This window comes from Mesocricetus auratus, unplaced genomic scaffold (genome assembly GCF_017639785.1).
Source record: "Mesocricetus auratus isolate SY011 unplaced genomic scaffold, BCM_Maur_2.0 Super-Scaffold_6730, whole genome shotgun sequence".
Taxonomy (NCBI): domain Eukaryota; kingdom Metazoa; phylum Chordata; class Mammalia; order Rodentia; family Cricetidae; genus Mesocricetus; species Mesocricetus auratus.
In genome coordinates, this window is record NW_024429184.1 from 48,592,212 (window position 1) to 48,617,695 (window position 25,484).

The following is a 25,484-nucleotide window of genomic DNA, read 5'->3' on the forward strand; positions in this document are numbered from 1 at the left end:
TTGAGATTTTATATGAGTCTTTTGCCTATGTGTATTTCTGTACCACATGTGTGCATTACCCCGAGGAGGACAAACAGGGTGATAGATCTAGAACGGGAGTAAGCCCTAGACAGTTGTAAGCCCTTATGTGGGTGCTGGGAACTGAACTTGGCTTCTCTGAAAGAGCATCTTTACTGCTGAGGCATCTCTCAGACCCCTTTAATTTCTGTTTTAAAAAATAGATTCATCTAGTGTGTGCATGTGCACACATGGGCATGCCACAGCCTGCCTGTGAAGGTCAGAGGACAACTTGTGGGAGTTGGGTTTCTTTCTACCACATGGTCTCTGGCATTGAATTTGGGACATCAGGCTTTGTAGCAAGTGCCTTTACTTGCAGAGCCATCTTGCTGGCTATAGATCTAGCTTTAGTTCTTTAGACATAGTTTCTGTGTTCAAATATGAATAGTACATCCAAGAAACTTTCATCCATGTCATGTGATGTTACTGTGGACTTGTTAGATAGGACCTTAATGATGTTCTGTTACATTTCTGCTGTACCTAGTTTGTTCAGATTTCTTGTCATGAATATTAATTTTTTTGTTCAGCTGTTGAAATAATTATGATTTCTGCATGTTGATGTGTATCACATAATTATGTACATTGAATGATTCTTCATCTCTGAGAGGAATCCTTCTTTGGTAAATATTCTGCTTGGTCACTTATTGATTATTGTAAATAATCTTTAATGTGTTATTGGATTGATTGCTAGTATTTTCTTGGAGTTTTGCACCTTTTCACTGGAGATACGGTTGTACTCTATAACTTTTTTTTCTTGTCTTTCTTTGGTTTGATAATATCCATCCATTTGTGTCTTTAATAAAGAGACTTTAAAAAATAAAGTAATAACTACATTAATGCATTAAGAAGTAATGGATTTTACTTTGGCAGATATAGTGCTGGTTCGTAAATCTAAAGGCTCGAATTGATTACCTTTCCCTACTTTAACCAAACAGGAGGGGTATTCTCCATGACATGCTATCTGGAACTGGGGGCAGCATATGCTGGCAAATTTCTCCCTCTTCCTTTCTGTAGTACTTCTTATTAGAATGCTGAAACCAGGTATTGTAATCTTGTTGATTTATTTTCTTGTAAGGGATTTTTCGGGTTTCAGATATATAAAATTGATATTTCAGTGAAGAAAAAACCCTCCAAGAGTCTTACTCTATTACTGCTCTCTTAGTCTGTACCCTGCAGGCAGTACTAAAATTAACCTTGTGATGCATTCTCAAGCATGGTTGAGTTACCCAGAAACAATGTGATGTTTTAGGGACTTGTCTTAAGGTCTGTTAGTAAGGTGATAACAATGTGTATATAGTTCCAGTTTTAGTGTATGTGCTTCCCAAGTGAGCACATCTAGGTTAATTCTTCCCATCATTGATGCAGAGCCAGATGGGGTGGCTTACAACTGTAACTCCCAACACTCCTATGGTAAGGTGGTAGGTGGAGGCAGGAGAATTTCCATAAACCTGGCAGCTGGCCAGCCTAGTATATGAGAACAGAAGAAACGAGATTCCTAGTGCCCCCCAAAAAGGAGAACCAACTCCCGAAAGTTGCCCTCTGGCCTCCATACTCATTCTGCAGCATGCATACATGTACACACAGACACATACACACACACAACAACAAAATTTTAAATGCAAAATTGTAGATAGTGGACATTTTAGAAATTGAAATGTGTGGTGATGTAAATAGAAGACACTAGCATAACCCCTGACATCAGCTCTTGCTACTATTAGCATCAAGGAACAGTCTTGTAAATGGTAGACTAATCATGGAGAAAATGGTTAGGAACTACCATGATTGTTTTGTGTATGAGTAATAAATGCATACAAGACTTTCTGGAGGCTGGAAAGATGGCTCACAGGTTAATATCACCTGTTAGCCTTGCAGAGGATCCAGGTTCAGTTCTCAGTACCCACATGGTGAATAACAACCAACCACCTGTAACTCTAGTTCCAGGGGATCTGACACCTGACTCTGTCCATAGGGTACTGCACATACAGTACACAGACATACATGCAGACAAAACACCCATCCATATAAAATAAATCCCTTTTTTAAAAATGCAGTTTTGTGTTTGTGGTATAACAGGTGGCATATGATAGCCCAACACCCTGCCATTGAACTGCATTCTTAGCCTTTCACTAGAGATTATTTTATTCAGTAGCTCTGATATGTAGGAGAAGATCTGAGCAACAAGGTATAAATCCTGTGTAATCCTTCTAATGAACTAATTTGTACAGCTGGTTAACAATAAAGACTGGATGATAATAGTCTATAGAGAGGTGTGTATATATGCGTATTTCAAATTTTGCCATTTTATTTCCAGGAAATGTGCCAGAACACAGAGTTTCTGTGGAAAGTAGATTTGAATAGATGTATATCTTTTTGTTTTGTTTATTAGGATTCTATAGCTGTAGCTCATGCAGAGGGGGACTATAATAAGAACTGTTGTATGCACCGAATTTAAAGGCATGTCCCCAAGAGAAACTATCTCAATTGCTCCAAGTCTTCACAAATAGCTTTTACTGTGGACAATTTTTCCCAACTCTACCCTAAATCTGGTGGCTCTCCATAACACCTGAGTTTATGAAGGTCAGATATTTTAGATGTCGTTCTTGATAGAGAAACTCAGATTGTCTGTTTGGTTCCATTGTCAAACAGTGGCTATGAAGGTGATGTCATAGTTTGCAGCTGTGACTTTTGTATTAATACAGATATTGAAAAACAGATGAGGGTACAGTGAGCCATTCAGTTACAAACATATCTAAAGGTATATTCAGATCTTATTTCTCTATTATATTGGCACTTGTCTTAGATTTCACCACTTTTTACCTTGTATTGTAACTCTGTGTGTCTTATCCTTTCATTCCTAGGGGCCATGTCTGCTTTTATTTGTTCTTAATTCATCATTACGCTCAGTAACATTTTGCTATATGAGAATAACAATTGAACTGCACTTATGTAATTTTTTATTTGCATTAGGTGGAATATTAAGAGCAGTATTCTCACCTTTTATTTTTTCCTACTTTCAGTGGTATGCAATCTGCATTAGTGATGTTGGAGACTATGAAGGCATCAAGGTTAAGATTGCAAATGCCTACATTATCAAGGAACATTTTGAGGTACTGATTTAAGTCATTAATTTAAAAAGTCAATATTTCCCTGAGTGGATATGTTTTAGTTACCAATTATTGTATACAGAACAGGTTACTTCATACTTGTAGGCCAACTTCTTGAAAGGCAAAGGTATGAGATTACTTGAGCCTAAGAGTAGGGGGGCCTATATGAGGAAACAGAACAGGACCTATCTCATTAAAAAAGCACAGTCAAAGCTCAGTGGGACAGAGCATTAATAGTTTATTATTTCTTTCAATTTTCTGAGTCAATTTAATGTGTTAGTGCTCTGTCTTGCTAAGTAGAGCTATAGCCATTTATGTGCTTTACTTAGGATGGGAAATTCAAGATGGCCCCTCATCTATCTTAGTTTTTCTTTACTTGTCCTATTGCTTAGGGGTGTAGCCCAAGTTTCTCTACAATATGAGAGATGGCCTTCAAGAGTGAGTGCTCCAAAAGAAAAGTTCCAGTGTGCAAACTCTTTCAAACCATTTGTAGAACAACTGATAACACTGAATTGAATTTAAAGTTTGCTATCTGTAGTGGCACGTGTCTTTAATCCACGAACTCAGAAGCAGAGATAGCTAAATATCTGTGAATTCAGGCCATTCTGAGAGACACTGTCTCAAAAAAAAATCACAGTCTAAGCCAGTTTCTGTGAAGGTAGAATGCCCAATGGTTAAAATATAACAGTCTAATCCAACTGATACACCTTTCTTAGTAGTAATCATTTTGTTTAAGATTATAATATGTGTATTTTATGTTGTTTCAAATTTCTCCCTAAAGTTAATTTACTTGCTATAATAATTTTTAATAATTTTTGTTCACTTACACAGATATATATTTTTATAATCTATGTGCACACTATTTCATTATTCTTACACAAAGAACAAAACAATCCAAGGAAATGTTCAGAATAAAAATCTTTTATTATTGTAGATCATCTCAAATTATACAGGAACAGCACAGATAGGAATGGGCTGGGTAAGCTACCTGGTAACTCTTCAGAAGCTGACAGCTACAAGTTCCAGTTTCTAGCTTATATAATTACTAGAGGAAAAATTACACTGAACTAGGAATCAGGACACCTAACTTCTTAAGCAAGCATCATTATATTTTACAAGTTGTTTAGATGTCCTATATTTGAATATATCTGAACTAAGGTTGTACCACAGAATTAATGTTACCTTATAGTATAAATTGGAAGTATAGTATAAATAAAAAAATATGAGTGTTTTGTCTGTGCATATGTATGTGCACCACACGCATGCAGTACCCAGAGGAGTCAGAAGAGGGTGTCACAACCCCTGGAACTGTAGTTACAGATGGTTGTGAGTAGCCACGGGGGTATTGGGAACCAAACCCAAGCAAGTCCTTTGCAAGAGCAAGTGCTTTTAACTATTGAACCATCCCTCCAGCTCTGGAAGCAGTATTTTTATTCTTTTTAATGCAGTATATAAAATGATTTTGTGCCATATTGATGGGGGGAGGTAACAAAAAGGCTTTTTTTAAACATTCAGTTAAATTTGACAAAAAGGATTTATTTATCCTTCATCTTAAAGAAACAATAAAAACTGTACTTAATTAAACTATTTTCTGAATTAGTTTAATTTGTATATTTTATGGGTTTTCTCACCTCCTAAACCAATTTCTGAAATCTGTAAAATACATCTTTAGCATAAATATTTAATAGTGTATCGGAATTACTTTAACTGATTAAGAATATGGGGGTGATGAGCTGGATGTCTATAAAATATTTGTCATACAAGAGGACTTAAGCTTAGCTGTTCAGTATCCATGAAAAGTATTGGGTGTGGAGGTGTGTACTTTTAATTCTAGTGTGGTCTGAGGAAAAGGCAAGAGGCTTGCTGGTCAGCTGGTGTAGCCAGTCAGTGAGCTCCAGGTTTGGTAAAAAGACCCTGTCTATAAAAACAAGGTGCAGAATGATTGAGGAGACATCTGGCTTTAACCTCTTACCTAAATACATAAACACACATGGGGGATGGAGGCAGCGAAGAGTGGTAGTTTATCTCGAGGCAATAAACTGTTCTTGATTACAATGCAGGTTTGGGGCTAGAGAGATGGTTGAGAGTGCTGAGACTGCTCTCCTGAAGACCCGAGTTCAGTTCCCAGCACCCACATTAGATGGCTTCAGCTCCAAATGGCCCAACATTCTCTTCTAGCTTCCATGGATACCTGCACATATATGGCATTTACACATACACACACACACACACACCTTTAAAATGCAGGGTATTTTTTTTAATTCACTGCTTCTCTGGTGTTTAGAAAGATTTTATTTTTTAACAGAAAGCAATTGAGCTGAACCCTAAAGATGCTACTTCAATTCACCTTATGGGTATTTGGTAAGAAAATTTCAGTAATTTTTCTGTCCTATTTGGTGTGATCTTATTTCATAGTATGTATAAGCAATGTTTTATTTTATAACATATCTAAGCAAAATAAGCCATCTAAAAACTCTATTTAATAGAGTTGAGTATTAAATCACTAGATAGCACTTGTATGTGTGTCTTGCAAACATCATAAATGTACTAGACATGGTTGCACATGCCTGTGATCCCAGCACTTAAATAATAGCAGGAAGCTCAGGAGTTCAAATTCATCTTCACTTATATAGTGAGTTTGGGGCATCATGTTTCACATGACACCATCTCAAAACCCTCTTTCTTACCACCAGAAAAAGAAAAACCCCAAGAAAATGAAAAAGATTTTAAGATTTTTTTCCCTGTGGAACATTAAATTTCCTTTCTTAGGAAAGACCTCATTTATGATACTAAGTAATTTTTTTTTTTGTTTTTCGAGACAGGGTTTCTCTGTATTGCCTTGGAGGCTGTCCTGGAACTTGCTCTGTAGACGACCAGACTGGCTTCAAACTCACAGAGCTCTGCCTGCCTCTGCCCCCTGAGTACTGGTATTATAGGCATGCGCCACCAATGCCTGACTAAACTGTATTCTTATAAATAGTAGGTTGCCACAGGAGGTCTTTGTATTTTCAAAACATCAGACTGAGATTATTCTGAAGAACTATGTAATCATTCTCCCAGTTTCAGTGTGATCTTGTGTCCAATACGAGGAATTATTTTGCTGGTATGAGTGCATTTTTTGCTAGCATAAAAGTCGGTCAAACTCTTTTACAAAAGAAATACTTTTCAGATTAAACTACCCACTGAAGATTAATAATTATCAAAGGACCACCACTTAGTCAATAAGCATACGTGATACCGTCTGTGCCTCAAGGAGTTCAGTCCCTAGTAAAAAAATCTCAAATGTTTTTTTTCCATATTTCAGAAAGGTCATTATTTTTGGATGCTAATCATTGATGTCACTCTTTTTTAAGTGGGCATAAATTACTGGCTGTTATTGTTACTTATGTATAGTACATTGAGTTTTGTCATTTAAAAAAATTCCAAATTTTCATATGTCAAAACTAGCAGTAAGCCAGGCATAAGCCTTTCAACAGTGATGAGGAGGCAGAAGGACTAGGAATTCATGGCTAGCCTGGGGTATGTATAACCAATCTCAAGAGAAATCTTAAAACAAATTGTAATAATGATCCTGTGTCATTTAGTTGTTCTAAAGAACAAATAAGAGAGTAATATTGGTCCAGTACCTGGCACAAAGTGACCACTGTTAATATTTAATCACAAAACAGACCCAACTCCTTAATAGGTCAGTCTCTAGATAATTTAGTATGAATATGAACCAACTATGTATTGTGTAAAGTTCAAATTACTTAAAAATATAATAGAGGATCCCTTTTATGTTTATCAAGATATTTGGTTCTGTGGGAAAAAAGATGCAATTTCAATGTATAATGCTATCTATATTCCCCTGTAGGTGCTATACATTTGCTGAAATGCCTTGGTATCAAAGAAGAATTGCTAAAGTGCTGTTTGCAAATCCTCCTAGTTCCACCTATGAGGAGGTAGTATGATGTCCTTTGTTAAGTTAGTACCAATTTCTTAACTACAGTCCCATTCTACAGTGTCCACACATATGGAGATCTGAATCTGTGAGGGATTTGAGCAAGTTTCTAATGATCCAATTCAACAATATCACAAAGACTTAATACTTACTGTCCGGGACTGGTGAGTGGTTTTTTTTTTTTTTTTCCTTGTTGTTTAGGTGAGTGGCTTATAATTCTGGTAAATTGCCAGCTAAAGTAGCTCATGGCTAAAATAAACTTCTATTTTTAATTGTAACCTATATCATACAAAAGCCATAAAATAGAATAAGAAGTATAGTGATTGTTACCCAGCTAGTTTTAGAGATATTTTATATAACAAATCATTTAGCAAAATGAAGACCATGTAAGAATTGATTTAAAAAATTCTTGAGTGTGAAAGGCTCATATTTTAAAGGCTGTCTGATTTTCCTATAAAAATAAAATTTGAAAAGATTTTGTACATAAGCTTTAAAGCCCCCACCTACTTACCCTTTGGATGCTGGGGTTTGAACCAGGATCTTACCCATTGACCCACCTTCTGAGCCTACTGGATGAAAATCTTGAGTTTACTTAGTTCTCAAAAATGTAAGGAACTTTGCAGATGAAAAATTATCCTAATATTTCTCCTATTGTAGTAAGGAGTATTGGTGTTGTTTGCCCCTAAGAATCTGTGGTATGCATTCAGATGTTGAAGAACCTGGTTTCTTTCTCTTCCCAGCCAAAACCAAACCCCAAACACACACACACACACACACACACACACACACACACACACACACACACACACACACACTTCTATCTCACAAAGTAGAAGCAGTGTATAAGCAGTGAGTGAATTCACCATTTAGTCATATCTAGTTTGTGCGAGAAGTGTTATTGTCATAACTTAAGAGAAAGGTAACAGCTGAATTCCAAATGATCAGTTCCTTAACTTTGTGCCAGGATGGTTTGGTGCATACTCTTAAGTAGCAACCAGGTAATTACTAGAAGTGGTCCTCGGTATTAAAATCCTACTTTTTAGTGATTTAATAGTATTAAATTGAGCCTATGTTAATCTCCCTACTGAATTCATCATTTAATAGTCATTTACTTTCTGATACCTTTAATAATAAGAATAAACCTTCAAGAAAATGAGTTTTTTTTCTTTTTATGTTATTGATTCTAATCCTTTCCATTCTATTTTACTCTTTGTATTAACAGGCCTTGAAATACTTTCACAGGGCAGAACAAGGTGAAATATTTTTACTTCAACTATCAGATAATATTGTCTCAGTGCTATGTCATAGAAAATTTTAAATCAGGATAAATATATATGTGCTGTATCTTTCATACTGGGTAATATAAAACACATTTAAATTGAAAATTTATGTGCATGGGTATTTCACTTGCATGTATGTCCATGCACCATATGTATGTCTGGTGCCCTCAGAGACCAGAAGAGGGCATCCCCTTGAGGCTGGAGTTAGCAGATTGTTGTGAGCTGACATTTTAGTGCTGGAATTGAACCCAGGTCCACTGGAAGAGCATTCAGTAATCTTAACAATGACATGAATCCTCTCTTCAGTCTCAAAATTTAACTTAGTTTTTAAAATAAAGATCACCTAAATTGGAATTGCACTTAAATTTAGAGTTCTAATTCTGGATTGTTCCCTTCATTTAATGTATCTTTTTTAAATGAGGAATCTAGGACAAATGTTCTAACTTGATATTTTATAGTTAACTAGAGGCACTGAAATGGAAACAATTTAAAACCAAGCTAATTTGTTTTGCACGTCGCAACATATTGTATTCATTCTATTGTGACAGAGTTCATTTTTCTTAATTTGATTGAAAATACTGGCTACTGCTATAACATTGTTGCTTGCCTGTCCTACATATTTCTCCTTAAAAAAAAAAATCCTGGCACTGCCTTTGTAAGTTAATGACACAGTGCTTTGCTGACATGCACAGTCCCCAAAACTAGAAGAAATAGGAATACCTTTTATTTTCTTTCTGACAGTTCTCACTGTATAGCTCAAGCTGGCCTTAAAATACCAATCCTCCTGCTTCAGTTTCCAAACAATGGAATTTTATAGCATGTGGCACCCACAATTCTTTATAACAGAAAACTAAGATATTCTCTTAAATTTAAGATCCTATATAAAATTAAGCAACTTGGTGATAATTTTTAAAACTTTAAATGACTGAATGTTAAATATTTCTAACTCTTGAAATTTTGTTTGCTCTTCATTTTGATATTTTCCTGATCATATGAATATGAACTTATCATACTCATGAAAATGCATCTAAGAATGAAATTATCTCAAAGGGGTTTGAAACTATAATGCTAAAGCAAAAGTTAGACTTTTTACGACAAGGTTTGGCAGTCCTGAATGAAGTTGTGCTGTCTGCTCATGGAGTTAAATCCTTGGTGACTCCACTTGCACCTAAGATTTTATATGAGCAGTCACTTTCTCTAAGCAAAAGGATGCCTAATTCCAGTCATTCACACCTCCCACATGGGCCTTCTTATTCTGCTGTTTGGGTATGTAAGACTGTGGGGGGGGGGGTAGGTGGATTTTTTTTTTTTTTTTTTTTTTGCTCATGTTACAGTTCCATTGCTTCACATATGATAGTTGACCAACTCCTGGATGAGGAAATAGATGGATAAATCAGCATACTTAACCTCAAAATGTTTAAATCAAAGCAATTAAGTGACTGAGTCTTAAGCAAATGCAGTTAATCGTAAGTTATATCCAGGAAAAAGCAGGTTTTGTTCTTTTTTAAACCTAGTGCCTGCTATGTGCTAAGCATGTGTTCTATTACCAAGCTCCATCCCTGGCCTCAGAAAGCATGCTTGTAATACAGAGAGGACAAGATTATTAGGATGAAACTATGTGAAGTTAGAGCTGAGTGTAGTGGTGCGTGCCTGTTGTCACCAATACTTCGGAGGCTTTGGTACTGTGACATTGCCTTACAATGAATTATTAAATTCCAGGCCTACTTGGACTTTCTCAAAAACAAAAAACAAGTTAGTGAGAGGATTGTTTTATACTTGCATTCATAGCCTTCTTAAAATATTTTTATTTAACATATAATTGTACATATTTATGGAGCATTGGTAATTCAGTATATTCATACACAATCAAAACAAAGCAGTTATCTCCATCTTATATATCATTTTTGTATTAGAAAATACTGGAGTCTTATAAGTCTTCTAAAAATGTATAGTAAATTATTAAAAGCATTTCCCTAGTCTTGTGACCCCCTTCCCAGCTCCTGATAACTAACATTGCTAGGCTCTGTCTGCACTTTTCTCTCAACCAAAATATTCTATATTTTATCTGTTAAAATTCTGTTCATAGTCCAAGATACTTATCTCTCAATTAGTTTTTTTTAAATGTGGCTTCTTGTAGCATATAAAGCTTTTAGTTGTGTTCTTGTTTCCTTCTCTGTGCCGAAATATAGGAGACATTTAGCAAATTGATCAAATTTATGTTAACCATGATTTCATTCATGCATTCTCACTCTCATTGGACAGATGCATCTAAGTATGTTACTTTCCCTATACTTTTCTGGGAAACTGGAATACAATAAGGATGGGTGGTTTAAAAAGAAAATGGTTCATATATAGCTCATGTTCTATGAGCATGAAGATACTGTATATTATTGAAATGATACCTTGGTATAGTAATGTACAGAGCCCATAAGTATATTCAATACATCATAATTATGTTTTTAAATATAACAGTTAAACAAAAGAATTGTATTAGCCTAATCATTGTTTAATGACACAATTTTATTAGAATTTAGACCAAAAAATTTAAACCTATAAAAATAAAAACACTATTTCTCTGGAGCTGACTTTGTTTCTCCTCCTTATGTACAGTGGATCCAAACTTCTACAGCAAAAACTTGCTGCTGTTAGGAAAGACATACTTGAAGCTAAACAACAAAAAGCTTGCTGCTTTCTGGCTGGCAAAAGCCAAGGGTTATCCAGCACACACAGAAGAAGATAAACAGGTAAAATATCTGTAATAAAGTAAGGCAGATAGGCTTTCATTGAGACATTAGTAAATAAATGAACTGAGAACTTCTTTTAAAAGCATAATTGTTTAAATGCATACATAGAATTATGGAAAGAACAAGTGCCCATTTGTATATTTACCTTTACAGTTAAACATTAGAACTCCTTAGTTACTATCACCAAATGTTATAAGTTGCTTAATGCATGTAGAGTTGATGTATATTTAATTGAGATCAGGTGTGCTTTTTAAAACATGAAAGTCAGCTCAGCCAAAGATCTTACCTGTCATGCACAAAGACCTGGTTCAGTTTCTGACACTGTGGGAGTGGGGTGTCGGGGATGGGACGGAAGGTTAAGTGGTATGAACTAGAGTATTATCTAATCACCACTATCAAGAGACCTTACTCTTACCATGTCCTGTCTTTTATATGTTGAAACTCTTAGAATCCAGTCTACTTTATCAACTTCAGTGTGTAAGTTAGGCTGCACTATTTATGTGTAATGTATTTTTGTTTTGTTTTGACTTTAGATACAGACAGAAGCTGCTCAGTTGCTTACAGGTTTGTGACAGAACTGAAAACTTTTTGGAGAAGGCAACAGTGTACTTAACACTTTGCATTTCATTGATTTATAAAGATATATATTAACCATGATTCTGTGGCCTTTTTTCCAGTTCTTTTATGTGTGACCATTTCACAGAATAAATGTACAAAATTCTGTGTTTCTTCATAAGTAAATGGGTAAAAGAAACTATCACATTGCTCTAAGAGTGGCAACAATACATTTCTCTGGTTCAGACAGACATTTTCTATTTGAAACATCAATAGGAAAAAAAATGGTATGGGATATATACATATTTATCACATCAGGATGAGAAGTTTACCAAGGAATGCTTTGTGAACAGATGGCATATGAGGGAATGGTTTTCATGTTGTAATTGACTGGACGTTGTTACCTTAGAGAAAAGGTCAAATGAGTTAGGTGTTTATGATGTTGAGGGTTCCTGGCATAGAGAATGTAAGTGATATGTCTTAGAAGTCAACCTGAATAGGGAAAAATACTATGGATTGACTTTGCTTTTTAAATGTGTTACAGCTTCATAGATGGCTGAATTTGTCACTTGACAAATTGTAATTCTGTATAGAATGGAGGGACACAGATTTCAGGGTGAAAAGGAAATAGATGTATTTAACAAGCAGGGTACTATCACAAGAGTCTGAGGCACCACCACAACAAACTTGTATTTCGTAAACTGAAGCCTGGATGCCTCCTACACTGAATAAATGTGAGACTGTATAGGTATATTTTTCCCCAAAAGACATGAGAATTGTAATGTTTTAATAAATTACAACAAAATGTGTAGGTTCATGCTGTTCGTTTTACCACGTAAATTTTCAAACAAACATTAGAAGTACATCCTGTGCTTGAATTTAAGCTAATATTTTGTTATATCCTATTTATATGTGTATATTTATTCATATATAATGGATTTTAAACCTCTGAAATTACAAATATTATCATACCCTTAAGTATCTTAGCTGCTCTTCAGAATAAGTACATTTTCCAAAACAAATACATTACCACATCTGTTACATTACCTCATAACAAGACATACTCAGATTTCCTTAACTGTCCAAAGAAATTGTGCTTTTTGAGAACAGAATTTGATTTGCAGCAGTTGGTTTTAGTCTTACAACACAAACTTTTTGGAGAGACCAATCCAGTTTTTATTATCAACTGTCCTTCATTCCAGATCAACCTGAGAATCATGTTCCATCTTGTCTTCTGAACTCCAGTTAATTATATTTAGTCTTCTTGGGCTTTCATATTCATCACTTTGAAATTAACTTCTGTTTCATTTTCTAACTTCATTTCCATTTTTGGTACACTCTGTTTTGCTTTAGGAGATTTGTACTGTTTAAAAACATGATTACTGTCTTCATTTGCAGGTTTTTTGGGTTATTTTTTTTTCTTTTTGTCAGCAGCTACTTCATATCTTCATTAATTGTCTAGTTAGGAACTTTAGCTACTTTTCATCTTCACATTAGTATATTATGCTAGAGAATTTAAAATTGTTTTTACATTATATCCAGGTCTTTTACCATATATGTATCCTTGCTGCTTCTGTGGTTATTCATATACAAAAAAATTATTTCTGAAAGTTCCTTTTGTGAAATGAGATATTTTCCAGTAAAGGCTTTTATGGATTGGAGGATCTATCTTTTGATGCTTTATAGACCTTTATTTTAAAATAATTAAGATTCACAAGAAATTACATAATGTAGTACAAGCAGGTTCTGAATACCCTTCCTGTTTGCCCTTGGGTGAGATAACTATGGTATAATACCAAACTAAGAAACATCCTGGTATTTGTAGACCTTAATTTATTTATCACTTTTAGATGTTCTCACTTCATGTCTAGTTCTTAGTAACTACTACGCAAATTATTATAACTACTACCACAGGCAAGATACAGATTTTACTCAGACATCTAGTGCTCTGTATAATCATACCCAGCCATATTCAGTCTCTCTAACATTCCTGACATACCCTACAACTAATCTGCTATAAATTTGTCATTTCAAGACTCTTAGGCAAATGCAATCTTCTAGAATACCACCTTTTGTAACTGTGCCATTTCATTTAGCCAGATCCTCTTATAACAGCTAAGTTCAGTCAATAGTTTTTCCTTGTATTGTTAATATTTTATTACGTGGATATACCATTTTATCCATCTATTGAAGGTATTTAGTTTTTTTCTAATTTCTGGCTATTAAAACTAAAGGTGTTTTACATTCATGTTTATTGTGGCATTGTTTACAGACAAGTTATGGAATCAGTGTAGATGTCTATCAAGTAGACAAATAAAATGTACATATTAACAAACCAGTTTTATTCAGCCATAAAAAGTGAAATTACCTCATTTGCAGCCAAAAGGATGGAACTGAAGATGATCTTGTAAAGCCTATAGAAGCTCAGATGGATACTGCATGTGGATCCAAATTAAACAAACAAACAAACAAACAAATAACATGAAAGTAGAAGGCAGATTACTTGGGAAGAGGAAGGAGGTAATGGTGGGCTGGAAATGTCAGAGCACATGTGAAAATATCACAGTGAAACCCATTATTTTGTATAGTGAATATATGCTAATAAAATTTTAAAGCTAGTATGACCTAAGTTTTATGTATACTTATTTTCCTTTATGGAAAAAACGACCAGGAGGACACAAATTCTCTGTATTTTCTAAGTCCTTGTTTTCACTTCCAAGAAGGTGTCACCTTGGTTTTTGATGTGTGCTCTAGGGAGAGACCACTTCTCAGCTAATGCAGCCTTTAATGCCATTATTTCACCTTCCCATAAAATTGCTATCTGACTCTGTTTTTGTGTACATTTCAGACCTTACTTTATTTGAAAAGGCTGATTTCCCCATATACAGAGTTTGTAGTATTCTATATACTAAACATATTACAGATACAGGCAATGGGTGATTTTCCTCTCCTTATGTGTGTCTTCTACCTTTAGGATTGTGTGAAACCTGAATTTGGATTTGTCTATTTGTAGTGCAGTGGATAGGGAAGCCTAGGCCTTTAAGCACACCAGGGGAAAACTGCTTATTTGGTTGTCTCCTTTTCCCTCATATTGGTAGTGAACTTGTCACTTTTTGATGACAAAATATTCCCAGTGTAGATCATCAACAGGCAATGGATGGTACAACATAACTTGTCAGATTTGTCTCATCGTTAACAAGGACCAAGAGAATAGTTCATGGGAAAGGCATAGAATTAGTATTTTAAAAAAATACTATCATCATTTTAACTGCATTCTCCTTGGTTGAATTTGGAGTAGAACTTTTAGAGTTTAGGAAATAGCACTTTTAAGCTTATGTCAAATTACCAGTTGATGTTAAACTTGATTTCTATATTCAGCAGGTTAAGAAGTAGGGCATGTTATATGAGAACTTTTATTTCATGTTTCAACAACTGATTTGTTTTGCTAGATCATGTTAATGTTTAATTAAATGTTAGAAGTCAAGAAGCCTACAATAAACTCCATTTGTTTCAGTTTACTCAGAACACTGTAGTGTAGGGAATATGAATAGCCACAGGGCAATGTTGGGCCTCATTTCAGAAAATGAACATTTAGCAGTAATGTAGCAGGTGTATCCACATGGTTCTGCAAGAACTGGAGTCTCTTAAAGTGACAGCTCAGGGCATGCGCCTGGAAGAGTTTTCAGATTCAGGGAAACCCAGTTACTTCTCCCTAATATGCATCAGGAGCTTTTTCAGTTCAGAACCAGCTTACTAATTAGTGTCCTTTTCAACCCCAAGTGTAAGCAAGGTTGTCTTCAATGGAATGATAGCTACACAACACCTAATTTATTTAGTTTTTAGGAGAACTAGGTGGATAATTGAAGTCAGCTGGAGCATTTTCAACTGCTTAGGAAGTATAGAAAAAAAAAGACAAAAGATAAAACAAAAAACCAAATAGTTTGTTTTCCTAAAGATAGATGGCTGAGCTGATTGGTAAAATTCTTTTAAGCTATTCCCTAGGCTCAATTTCTTGGTGACGTTGGGAACTGTCACTATTAGAAAGTATCATTAACCTGTCTCTGAGTTTCCCTCATCTCCCATTTTCTTAGAATAGGGATGGGAAGGACAGAAGAAGGCAGAACATGAACACATCTCTGATTTTTATGTTTACTACTGAGAAGATATGACAAGCCTGTATGTCTTAAAAATATAACTGGGTATGATTGAAAGAAGAGCCTGATGAGGTCTGCAAGCTAGTTTTCCCCCAGAAAACTTGTTTGGTCTTGTGGATTGTGTGAGGTAACAACAAAAAAGGTCCAGCTCCCTGAAATCCTACCTGACAGCCACCTTGAATCATATCTGCAAAATGATAGTCTCAGATACTTACACTGAATGAAAGCTAATCGTTTGGACATAGCAAGTTTATTATTTTACAGAATAATTTATGCAGTACTTTTGAAGACTGGCCAGCCTCTACTATGTAACTTGCCATATATTAGGAATAAAAGAAAAAATCTTTAAGCCTGAAAAGTAACCAGATTTTCTGTAGTTTATCCAACTAAGTAAGTTAATGCTTTTATTGTTTTTTGAATTTTGAATAAAACTGAACATAATCTAAATATGTAGAAAAATAAAATCGTGGCAAAACAATTAGTGAGAAGTTGTAATTCTAAGTGAATTTCATAGTTACAAAATTTTAAGTATATGAACTTCACAGTGCATATTGAAAGGATAAAAATGGAAAATATTTTATTAATTAGGAAGCCCAGTTTGCTAAAAGTAGCAATATCATTCACATTAGATTTTAATTTTTTCATACACCATGAATGCCCTTATAGTGAAAATCAGTGTTATTTGGAGAAAACTTGAGCTATATAAAATGGGGGGCACAAATAATTTTTTTAAATGTACTTACTAAATTTAGAAACAATTTTCATGAATTTTAAAGGAAGGGGGATATTCGAACACTAATAGAAAATTCTTAGTGTGAGTGTTTAAATACTTAATGCAACTTTTCAATCCATTTAGTTTAATTACATCTCTAATTTCATAAAACTAAACCTTGAGCACAAAAGCATCAAAGTTCAGTACTATTTATATACCCCTAAGCATTAAACTATTGATTATTAATTAAATTTGAAGAACATTACAAGTTTAAAAATGTTAAGTATAGAAATGCCTGATTCTTTGAAATTCCACAAATATCCAGCATCCTAAAGTAACATGTAAATAGACCTCTGCTTCTCAACAAATCAATTCCAGCTGCTCCTAGACACTACTGGATCTACTACATGACTTCTGTATTTACTGATATAACAATGATGGGAAATTTTTTTTTTATCTATTCATTTAGAACTCTGTAAGTTGAAATAATTGTCTTCAGAAAAGCCAGCAGCATTTTAAAAATACACTTAAAGTTAGAGTTGGCCTAAGCCCTAAATGCCTTCCTGAACAGCCATGCAACTAAAAACAACCAGATATCACCTAGGGAGAAGAACATGGAACATTTGCACTTTCCCCTGGATAACAGGAACAAGGCAAAGCAAATCCAGAGCTTTGTGAATGAACGGCTGCCATGTTTAATACACTTGGCGCTCTATAAAACTAGAGCCACTGTCATATGCCTATATAGATATATACTTAATAAATTCTCTTGCTTGCTTCAAAATTTAAGGATGATTTTTTTCCTGGTCAGTCATTTTAAGGGAACAATAAATAAAGTAGAAAATGATGAAATGTGTTGCATATTTCTGTGGAAGAACAGAAAACATTTATACTTTGAGAGAATCAGAAAATTAACTGTACAGAATGAACAGCTTATATACACTATCTGTGCAATTTTTCTTGGCTGGGGTATTTAAATGCAAGAGCTCCTCCAAGACAAGAAGCCACATTCATTCTTGTCCAAATCCCTCTGTCTCTTCTATTGCAAAAAGAAGTTTTTCCTTTAGTTGTTCATAACTCTTATATGGTGGTAGATCCAAGCGATTAAAACTGAACAAAAACAAAAACAAAATCAGACGTTTTTAATAAAATAAACTGAATAGATTTCTAATACAGTATTCTTTAACAGACATGAAACCTGAATATTATGTATGTAAAAATTTTGCCAAAGGTATCCTAACAATTTAATGTAATATTAGCATATTAACACATCTAAATTTCATAAAGAATCTATTCAACTTTAATACATAAAATACCTATATATACGAAGAATAATGAAATCACAATATAAATATGTATAGATTGGGTTAGAAAATGGGTTTCCTTCTGCTATTCCTGTATCATAGGTCATGAGTCTCCATAACTTTTCTTAGGTTAAGAATTAATTTCATCCATTTATTCATTCACCCATTATTTATTTTCTGAGAAAATTTTGTGCAGTATGTTCCAGCAACTAGTAACGTAGTGATGAAATCCTAAGTCTCTTCTCTCATGGAAGTTATGTTCTGAGTAGAGACAGTCAATGAATAGATAACATACATTTGACCCTTAAATAATCTCACCATATTAGATTGTAATCTAATCTACAAACTGAGCATTTTCTAGCCCTTCCAAGATCATTTTTTTTAGAATGAATAATGAAAAGAAAAATACTAAAACTAAAACAGAATGATATTCTATTTCTAAAATATGGTACTGACCAATTTCATTAGACTCAAGTGCCCATGGTTTTGGCAGCTTAATGCAGCAACATCCAGGAAGGAGTAAAAACCTGTCTGTTCCTTCATTTTTTTTGGTAAACACTTCTCATCTGTCCTGTCCCACCCCATCACCTGTGCAAGTTAGGAAAGCTGATAATTAAGAATCTTAGGAAGAGCCGGGCGTTGGTGGTGCACACCTTTAATCCCAGCACTCGGGAGGCAGAGGCAGGCAGATCTCTGTGAGTTCGAGGCCAGCCTGGTCTACAAGAGCTAGTTCCAGGACAGCCTCCAAAAGCCTCGGAGAAACCCTGCCTCGAAAATCAAAAAAAAAAAAAAAAAAAAAAAAAAAGAATCTTAGGAAAAGGCAGCCAATTTCAAGTTATGAAAACCATCATTAACAAGTTTCTTCATACTAAAAAACTTAAATCTATTTGCAGCAGCAATTTAGACTTTATATTGGTTGCCTTTCATTTTAAACTACATTCCAAGAAAAAGACTCTTAATGGTAATTGAGGTGAGGAAAACAACAATAACAAAAAACTAAAACAGTCCTGCACACACCCTTTGCCAAATTTTGTCATTCTACTAAATCCTATTTTTCCTCCCTGGTAATTTTCGTTGTCACTATACCCTTGTGTATACTTTTCTGTCACATGTGGACTATTAAGTATTTGTTGCTCTGCTCACTTTGCATCACTTATTTTCTTCACTCCGTATGTTTCTTTACATCACTGCCAGAGTCACTCTGCTGAAAAGACACACTAGCTTACACCATTCTTAGAAACACTTTGCTGCTAAAGCTGCAGAAGATGTAGGACGATAGATGGAAGGCTAGTATCAATTTACTTCGTACTTTTTAACGTAATACACACTCTATAGTCATGTCCTTTGTCTCTCTCTGGCCCAGAATAACCTTGCATGTGAAAGTCTCACAACAATCATCCTAAATGCTAGAGCTTCTAAGAAGTTTACCTACAGCAACTTATATAGCTCTTTGTTTCGATTTTAACATTTGTATCATGACTGACTGTTTTCCCCATTAGATTAAGTGCAGAGGCATCTCTGAATTATTAGTAAATAATTAATTTAGGGAAAGTTAAGTTGACTAACGGATAACAATGGATTATTTGCAAATACCCCAAAGAGATCTCTGTTTCAAGAAACATCATTTTTGTACTGCTTCATAAAGGACAGAGACATACTAATAAAATATGGGTATTGAGTATGTAAATATGGAAGTACTGGTTTTTAGGTATGGCTTTGAGTTGATGTACTCAAAAACAGACAAAATCAAATTTGCTACTTCTCTGAAAAAGGGAAGAGACTTGCCCATGTATTTTTCATGTAACTTGAAAAACTCATATGCTTATTATGTATTGACTCTCTAACTGGAGAACTTTAAAGTTGCTACCTCACTATGAAGATGACAGGAGTAGTCATGCCCATCTTACTGAGAGTCACTAAGGCTAACTGCATTCCTGATGAGATCATCATTTACCTTAGTCATTGTTGTTACAAACTGAACACTTTCTGATCACCTATTTTTTATCCAAATTCTCATCAAAGTACTCATCTGTATTTCCCCTTCTTTGAATTAAATCCCAATCCCATCTCAGACTTCTTCAGGTCTGGTCTGAGCTTCTGTTTCTTTACTTTCAGTCTCTTATAGTTTTAACTCTTCATCTCTTGATATAACTGAAATCCAGTAAGGTGGAAAAATGTCATTTCCTCTGAAGCCAATCAGTAAAAGTGTTCCTTTTCTGATGTACACCCTGCTCAGCCTTGTGACCTTTCTTAGTTTCTTACTAAATGCTCTTGGTTGGGTTTCATTCACTGAAGACTTCAGCTTGGAGGACTTTATTCAAAGTATTCATATGGATGAGAAACAATGCCATGGTCTCTCATTTCCTTGCCCTTCTTACTCGAGTGTTCTGTTGTTCTATTTTCTTCAGTTACTGACCTCAATATTGTATTTTTAATATTGTCACCATCAATGAAGAATATTTCTTACTTGATATTTTTTCTGATCATGTCTTTCAAGTTTATTTCAATGAAAACGCAAGCCTGTTTAAACCAGTACTCTTACCACCATACTAAAATTATACCAAGAGGATATAAACAACTTTTAGTAGATTAAAACTGTAACCAATGTTGCCCAATTTAAAAAAAAAAAGGTTTAAATGAACTCACTAGTAAGTGCCACCAGCCTTTTAAAGAAAACTAACACTAGCATTCTTCAAAATATTCCACAAAATAGAAAGGGAAGGGATTTACCACATTCATTTTAGGCTAGTATTACCCTAGTACCCAAAGTGGATAAAAAAAAAAAAGAAAATTATAGACCTTTATCCATGATGAACACTGACGTAACAGTGTTCAAGAAAATAACGGTGAATCAAATTCAAGAACACACCAAAAAGATGGCCATGAAGCTGAAGATGGCTCAACAATGAAGAACACTGGTCTTTCAGACGACCCAGATTCATGTCCTAGCAAGTATCCACAGTGGCTCATCGCTTACTCCAGTTTCTAGGGATCCAAGGCCATTTTTTTTTTTTTTTTGGTTTTTATGAGACAGGGTTTCTCTGTATTGTTTTGGAGGCTGTCGGTCCAGCCGGCCTCGAACTCACAGAGATCTGCCTGCCTCTGCCTCCTGAGTGCTGGGATTAAAGGCGTGTGCCACCACCGCCAGCCCAAGGCCTTTTAACCTCCAATGGCACACACATGGAGTACAGACATGTATAGGCAAAAAACTCATGGACATAAAATGGAAAGAAAAATATTTATTCATCATGACTTGAATTTCATTTCAGGAATTCAAGAATGGTATAAAATATGAAAACTACCTTATAGTATTACACAAAGATCACAGAAATCATCTTATATCAACAGATGTAGAAAAGGCCTTTGATAGGAGATAATAGGATATCCCCTCAAGATAAAAGCCCTGAAGAACCTAAGAATTATAGCAAAAAGGGCATATATGACACCTATAATCAACATTGTGGTGAGCAGGAAAACAAAACAAAACAAAAAACATGAAAGCATTTTCACTAAACCAGAAAGACAAAGAACACTATTTTCTCTACTCCTATTTCTTATAGTTCTTTTAGTCTCAGCTTGAGCAATAACAGATGGAAACAAGTAAGAAAGGAAGAAGTAAAGTGCCTTTATTTGCACAGGATAATTCTACGTCAGAGACTATAAACTTCACCAGACTTTAGAACTAATAAACCCTTTGAAGTAGCAGGACACAAAATCAACATATAAAAAATACTATCTTTCTTATACCCCAATAATGAACTTGGTAAGAATGAGCTTAAGTAAACAGTCCCATTCACAATAATTTTACAGTAAAACAGAAACCCAGCAATGAATGAATCTAGCCATAAAAGTGGAAGACCTCTACACTGAAATTATTAAAAATACTCAAGGTAGACCCGGCCCAGATATGAACAGGATTGACAGATTGATAGCTCTTTCTAAAATAAAAAAAAAAAAACTTAAGATAGAAACAGAAGACACCAAAAAAAAGAGGCGGGGGACTTACATGATTAGAATTAATATGACCATATTACTAAAAGAAACCTATAGATTCAATGCAATCCCCATTACCATTCCAATGACATCTTTCACAGAAATAGAAAACTAAAGTGTTAATATTTATATGAAAACATAGTTATATAATCCCTTAGGTACATACCTAAAAGACTCTAAATAACATGCCACAGTGATTCGTACAGTACATGTTTCAAAAGATTCCAAAGAGCAAAGCAATACTGAGCAACAAGAACAATGCTGGAGATATTACCTTACCCAACTTCAAGTTACACTAAAAAGCCAAGGAAACAAAACAGACAGATCAACACAATAAAATAAATGTTCCAAACAGCTAAAGCCATTTGACTTTTAACAAAGATTCCAAAAATATATACTAGAGAAAAAGATACCTTCTCCAACAAATAGTGCTGGAAAATGGATGTTCATGTGTAGAAAAATAAAACTAGATCGATATTTCTCCTATACCTATCATCATTTTAAGATAAAGTCAAGCATCATAATGTTAACACTTGAAACAGCTGGAAGAAAACATAGAAAAATACTCTAATATAGAGGATTCTCTGAAAAGGAGTTCTATATCAGGAAGTGAAACCAAGAACTGACTTACAGGTTAGCATGAAATTCCAAAAGTTCAGCACCGCAAAAGAACAAATGAGTGAGCAGACAGTCTAGAGAGCAGGGCAAGAATCTGCCAGCTATAAATTTGACAAAGCACCAATGAACTAAAAAATTAAATACCAAAGCCAAGCAAACCAATCAGATGGACTAATGAAATGAATAAGCAGTTCTCAAAACAAAGAAATGGCCAATAAATATGAAAAAGAAATGTTCATTGTCCTCAGTCATCAGGGAAACACAAATCAAACTACACTGAGATTTATGCCATCCCAGTCAGAATGGCTATCATGCAAAGAAAGAGAAAGACACAGAGAGAGAGAGAGCATGAGAGAGCGAGAGCACATTAGCACATGCTGGTGAGGATGTGGGACCCTATATATTGCTGGTGAAAATGTAAGTAGTCTATCTGCTATGGAAATCAGTATGCAGAGTTGTCAAAAACCAGAAGTAGTGCTTCCATATAACAATGACATAGTTATGCCATTCCTAGACATGTACCTAAAGGACTCTAAATCATCCTGCCACATTGAATCTTATATTCTATGTTTCAACAATATTCACAAAAAGCAAGCTATGCTATCAGCCAACAGGTCTGAAAACAAATGAATGGGCAAAAAATGTGGGGGTGTATATATACACTAACAGTTTTATTCTGCCATAAAGAATGAAGTTATATCATCTGCAAGAAAATACTCAGACAGATAGTCATACTAAGCAAAGTAAGACTTAGAAAGACAAATATCACATGCTCTCTCCCATTTATGTATCCTACATTACAATACATGTATATGGGTCATGAAAGTAGAAGCAAGACTGTGGGGGAAATGAATGGAAATAATGGGGGAGGGGACAAGGGTAGGAAAGAGGTAGAACTTGGTTAAATGTATGAAATATTTGCATGAAGATGTCTGTACCAAACCCATCACTATATACAATGAATATATATCAATAAACTAGAGTATTAATGTTAGATAAGGCATATATTCAAACATCAAGAGTTAATAAACAATGTTTAGTGCTTCATAAAGCACTGGCTTTATTTATTTTGAAAAGTACATGTTTTTGAAGTGTATCAAGGAACAGCTTGGCATTCCTGCTTTTATTTGTCATAAGGCACTACCATTTTAGCACTATTGTTTCTGCACATGTAGAAATACCAAGGCAACAAAAAGCCAAATCATGGCTTAGGATGGAAATAGCTCTGAGCTCCTGAAAGAGCTCCTTATCATTTGTGCTGTGGATAATGTAACATTTCCCTACATTCTCTTTCACCCACCTCTTCTGTTGTACTTTTACTACATGACTTCTCTTAAATCTCATTATTTGTTATTTATAATTCTTTAAGCTTTTAAATTTCCTTATAAGGAAGTTCAAATTACAATAACAATATGGGCTAAATCATGTATTTCTAATTGTATTCATATTTTTTGACTCACTATATTCCAGTCACTTTAGTCAAATTCCAGTTCTTACTTCAGGGGTTTTGCTTTCTTCAGCATTTATTCCAAGAATATTCTCTTTTTCCCCATAGCACGCTCTCTCTTAAGGTTAAGTTAAATATTGCACTTGCCAAGGAATCTGGCGCCTGCTGCACAGCCATACAACACACTCAAATTGTTGCAGCACTCTTGTCCTTTTAGCTAGCTGTTTATCTTTTCTGCCCTACAAAGACTTCACAAAAATGCAAAGAGTCATTCCATCCTACTTGCTACATAATGGGTACTCTAAATATTCATTAAACATTCTATAGTATTTCTATTAAAGCTATACAAACTCATTCTAGAGCACTTAGTTATGGAACACTATATGACTGTGCTCACAAAGTATAATGAGGAAGTAGCTATAATGGCTCTTACCTGCAAACAAACAAACAAACAAACAAACAAACCCTCTCTGGCCCTCACCTTCCTGTTTAGGAACTTACCAGGTATGGCTTCTTGGTAACCAGGTGTCTTTGCCAACTTTTTCAATACAAAACTTTTGAGGCCCATTACTTCCTGAATCAGGAACATAAGAGAAGATAATGTTTATCTGGTTGGTCCTTTAAAACTAACAGAAGCATAACATATGGGTGATACGGAGGAAACTGAAGATTTCATAATATAGCCTACTTCTGCACTGAAAAGCTTTTTGGTACTGCGGAAATACTGAAGTAAGAATTACATCTGTGGAGAGAAAGGTAACTATTTTTACATAATTTTGCTTCCGTAGCAATTACACTATGAAGTAAAGCAGTAGCTATCTCCTTTTTGATGACACTTTCATTTTATTTCACAAATTGTGGTGGTTTGAATGAGAATTTCTGGCCCCCACAGGCTCACAGATTCCAATGCTTGGTCAGCAGGGGGTGGCACTATTGACAGGGATTAGGAGGTGTGGCCGTTTGAGAGGAAATGTGTCACTTTAAGGTTTCAAAAGCACATGACAGGCACAGAGTCTTTCTCTTCCTGCTTCCTGTGGATCCAAATGTAGAAATCTCAGTTACTGCTCCAGCATCATATGTGCCTACAAGCTGCCATGCTCCCTGCTAGGACCCGGTGTATCTTAAGGACAGAACAGTGGCCAAGACACAAATGCTTTATGTATCAATGGCTAATTTTTCTATTGCAGAAGCCTTACATATGAACCAGAAAAAAATAGTCATTACATTTAAGTCTACTGTATTCATGGCTACCTTACAAAATGAAGTTCAGAGAAACTGCAGTGAATCTGCATTTACCCATGAGCTCAGCAAATCCTCCTAGAGGTAATCGGCAGGTTCCAGTGACAAACTGCAAGAGTCGCATTCTTACTTCATTATCAGTCTCTTTCACAAACTGTATGACAAAATCAAATGTACTTCAATATAAAATGAGGGCCAACATCCTATCAATAATGAACAGTAAACAGGCGAAAATGTTAAAAAAACAAAACAAAAGCATTAACAGTGAAACTAGTCGAGCAATAATGCAACAAAAAAGTGTTTGTAGTACCACTTAGGTACACTGTAGATCTCACTT

At 34.9% G+C, this 25,484-nt stretch overlaps 2 protein-coding genes across 5 annotated transcripts in view; one reads left to right on the forward strand and one right to left on the reverse strand.

The window, feature by feature from the left end:
- The window catches only part of Rmdn1 (regulator of microtubule dynamics 1), a 32,915-nt gene extending 21,133 nt beyond the window's left edge, over window positions 1-11,782 (forward strand). Inside the window, exons 5-10 of the mRNA XM_013110940.3 lie at window positions 3,075-3,164; window positions 5,467-5,522; window positions 7,015-7,102; window positions 8,324-8,354; window positions 10,992-11,125; window positions 11,659-11,782. Coding sequence (XP_012966394.1) covers window positions 3,075-3,164; window positions 5,467-5,522; window positions 7,015-7,102; window positions 8,324-8,354; window positions 10,992-11,125; window positions 11,659-11,697 — 438 coding nt within the window. The 3' untranslated portion in view covers window positions 11,698-11,782. The remainder of the gene's footprint in view (window positions 1-3,074; window positions 3,165-5,466; window positions 5,523-7,014; window positions 7,103-8,323; window positions 8,355-10,991; window positions 11,126-11,658) is intronic.
- Window positions 10,881-25,484, reverse strand: part of Wwp1 (WW domain containing E3 ubiquitin protein ligase 1) — a 99,236-nt gene continuing 84,632 nt past the window's right edge. Inside the window, exons 23-25 of one of the 4 annotated variants that reach the window (XM_040741367.1) lie at window positions 25,205-25,301; window positions 24,410-24,482; window positions 10,881-11,134 (exon numbers count right to left, since the gene is read on the reverse strand). In XM_040741367.1, the coding sequence (XP_040597301.1) occupies window position 11,134; window positions 24,410-24,482; window positions 25,205-25,301 (171 nt within the window). In that variant the 3' untranslated portion in view covers window positions 10,881-11,133. Of the gene's footprint in view, window positions 17,657-23,509; window positions 24,157-24,409; window positions 24,483-25,204; window positions 25,302-25,484 lie in introns of those variants that run through there. The other 3 variants (XM_040741365.1, XM_040741364.1, XM_040741366.1) reach the window with 3 other exon arrangements.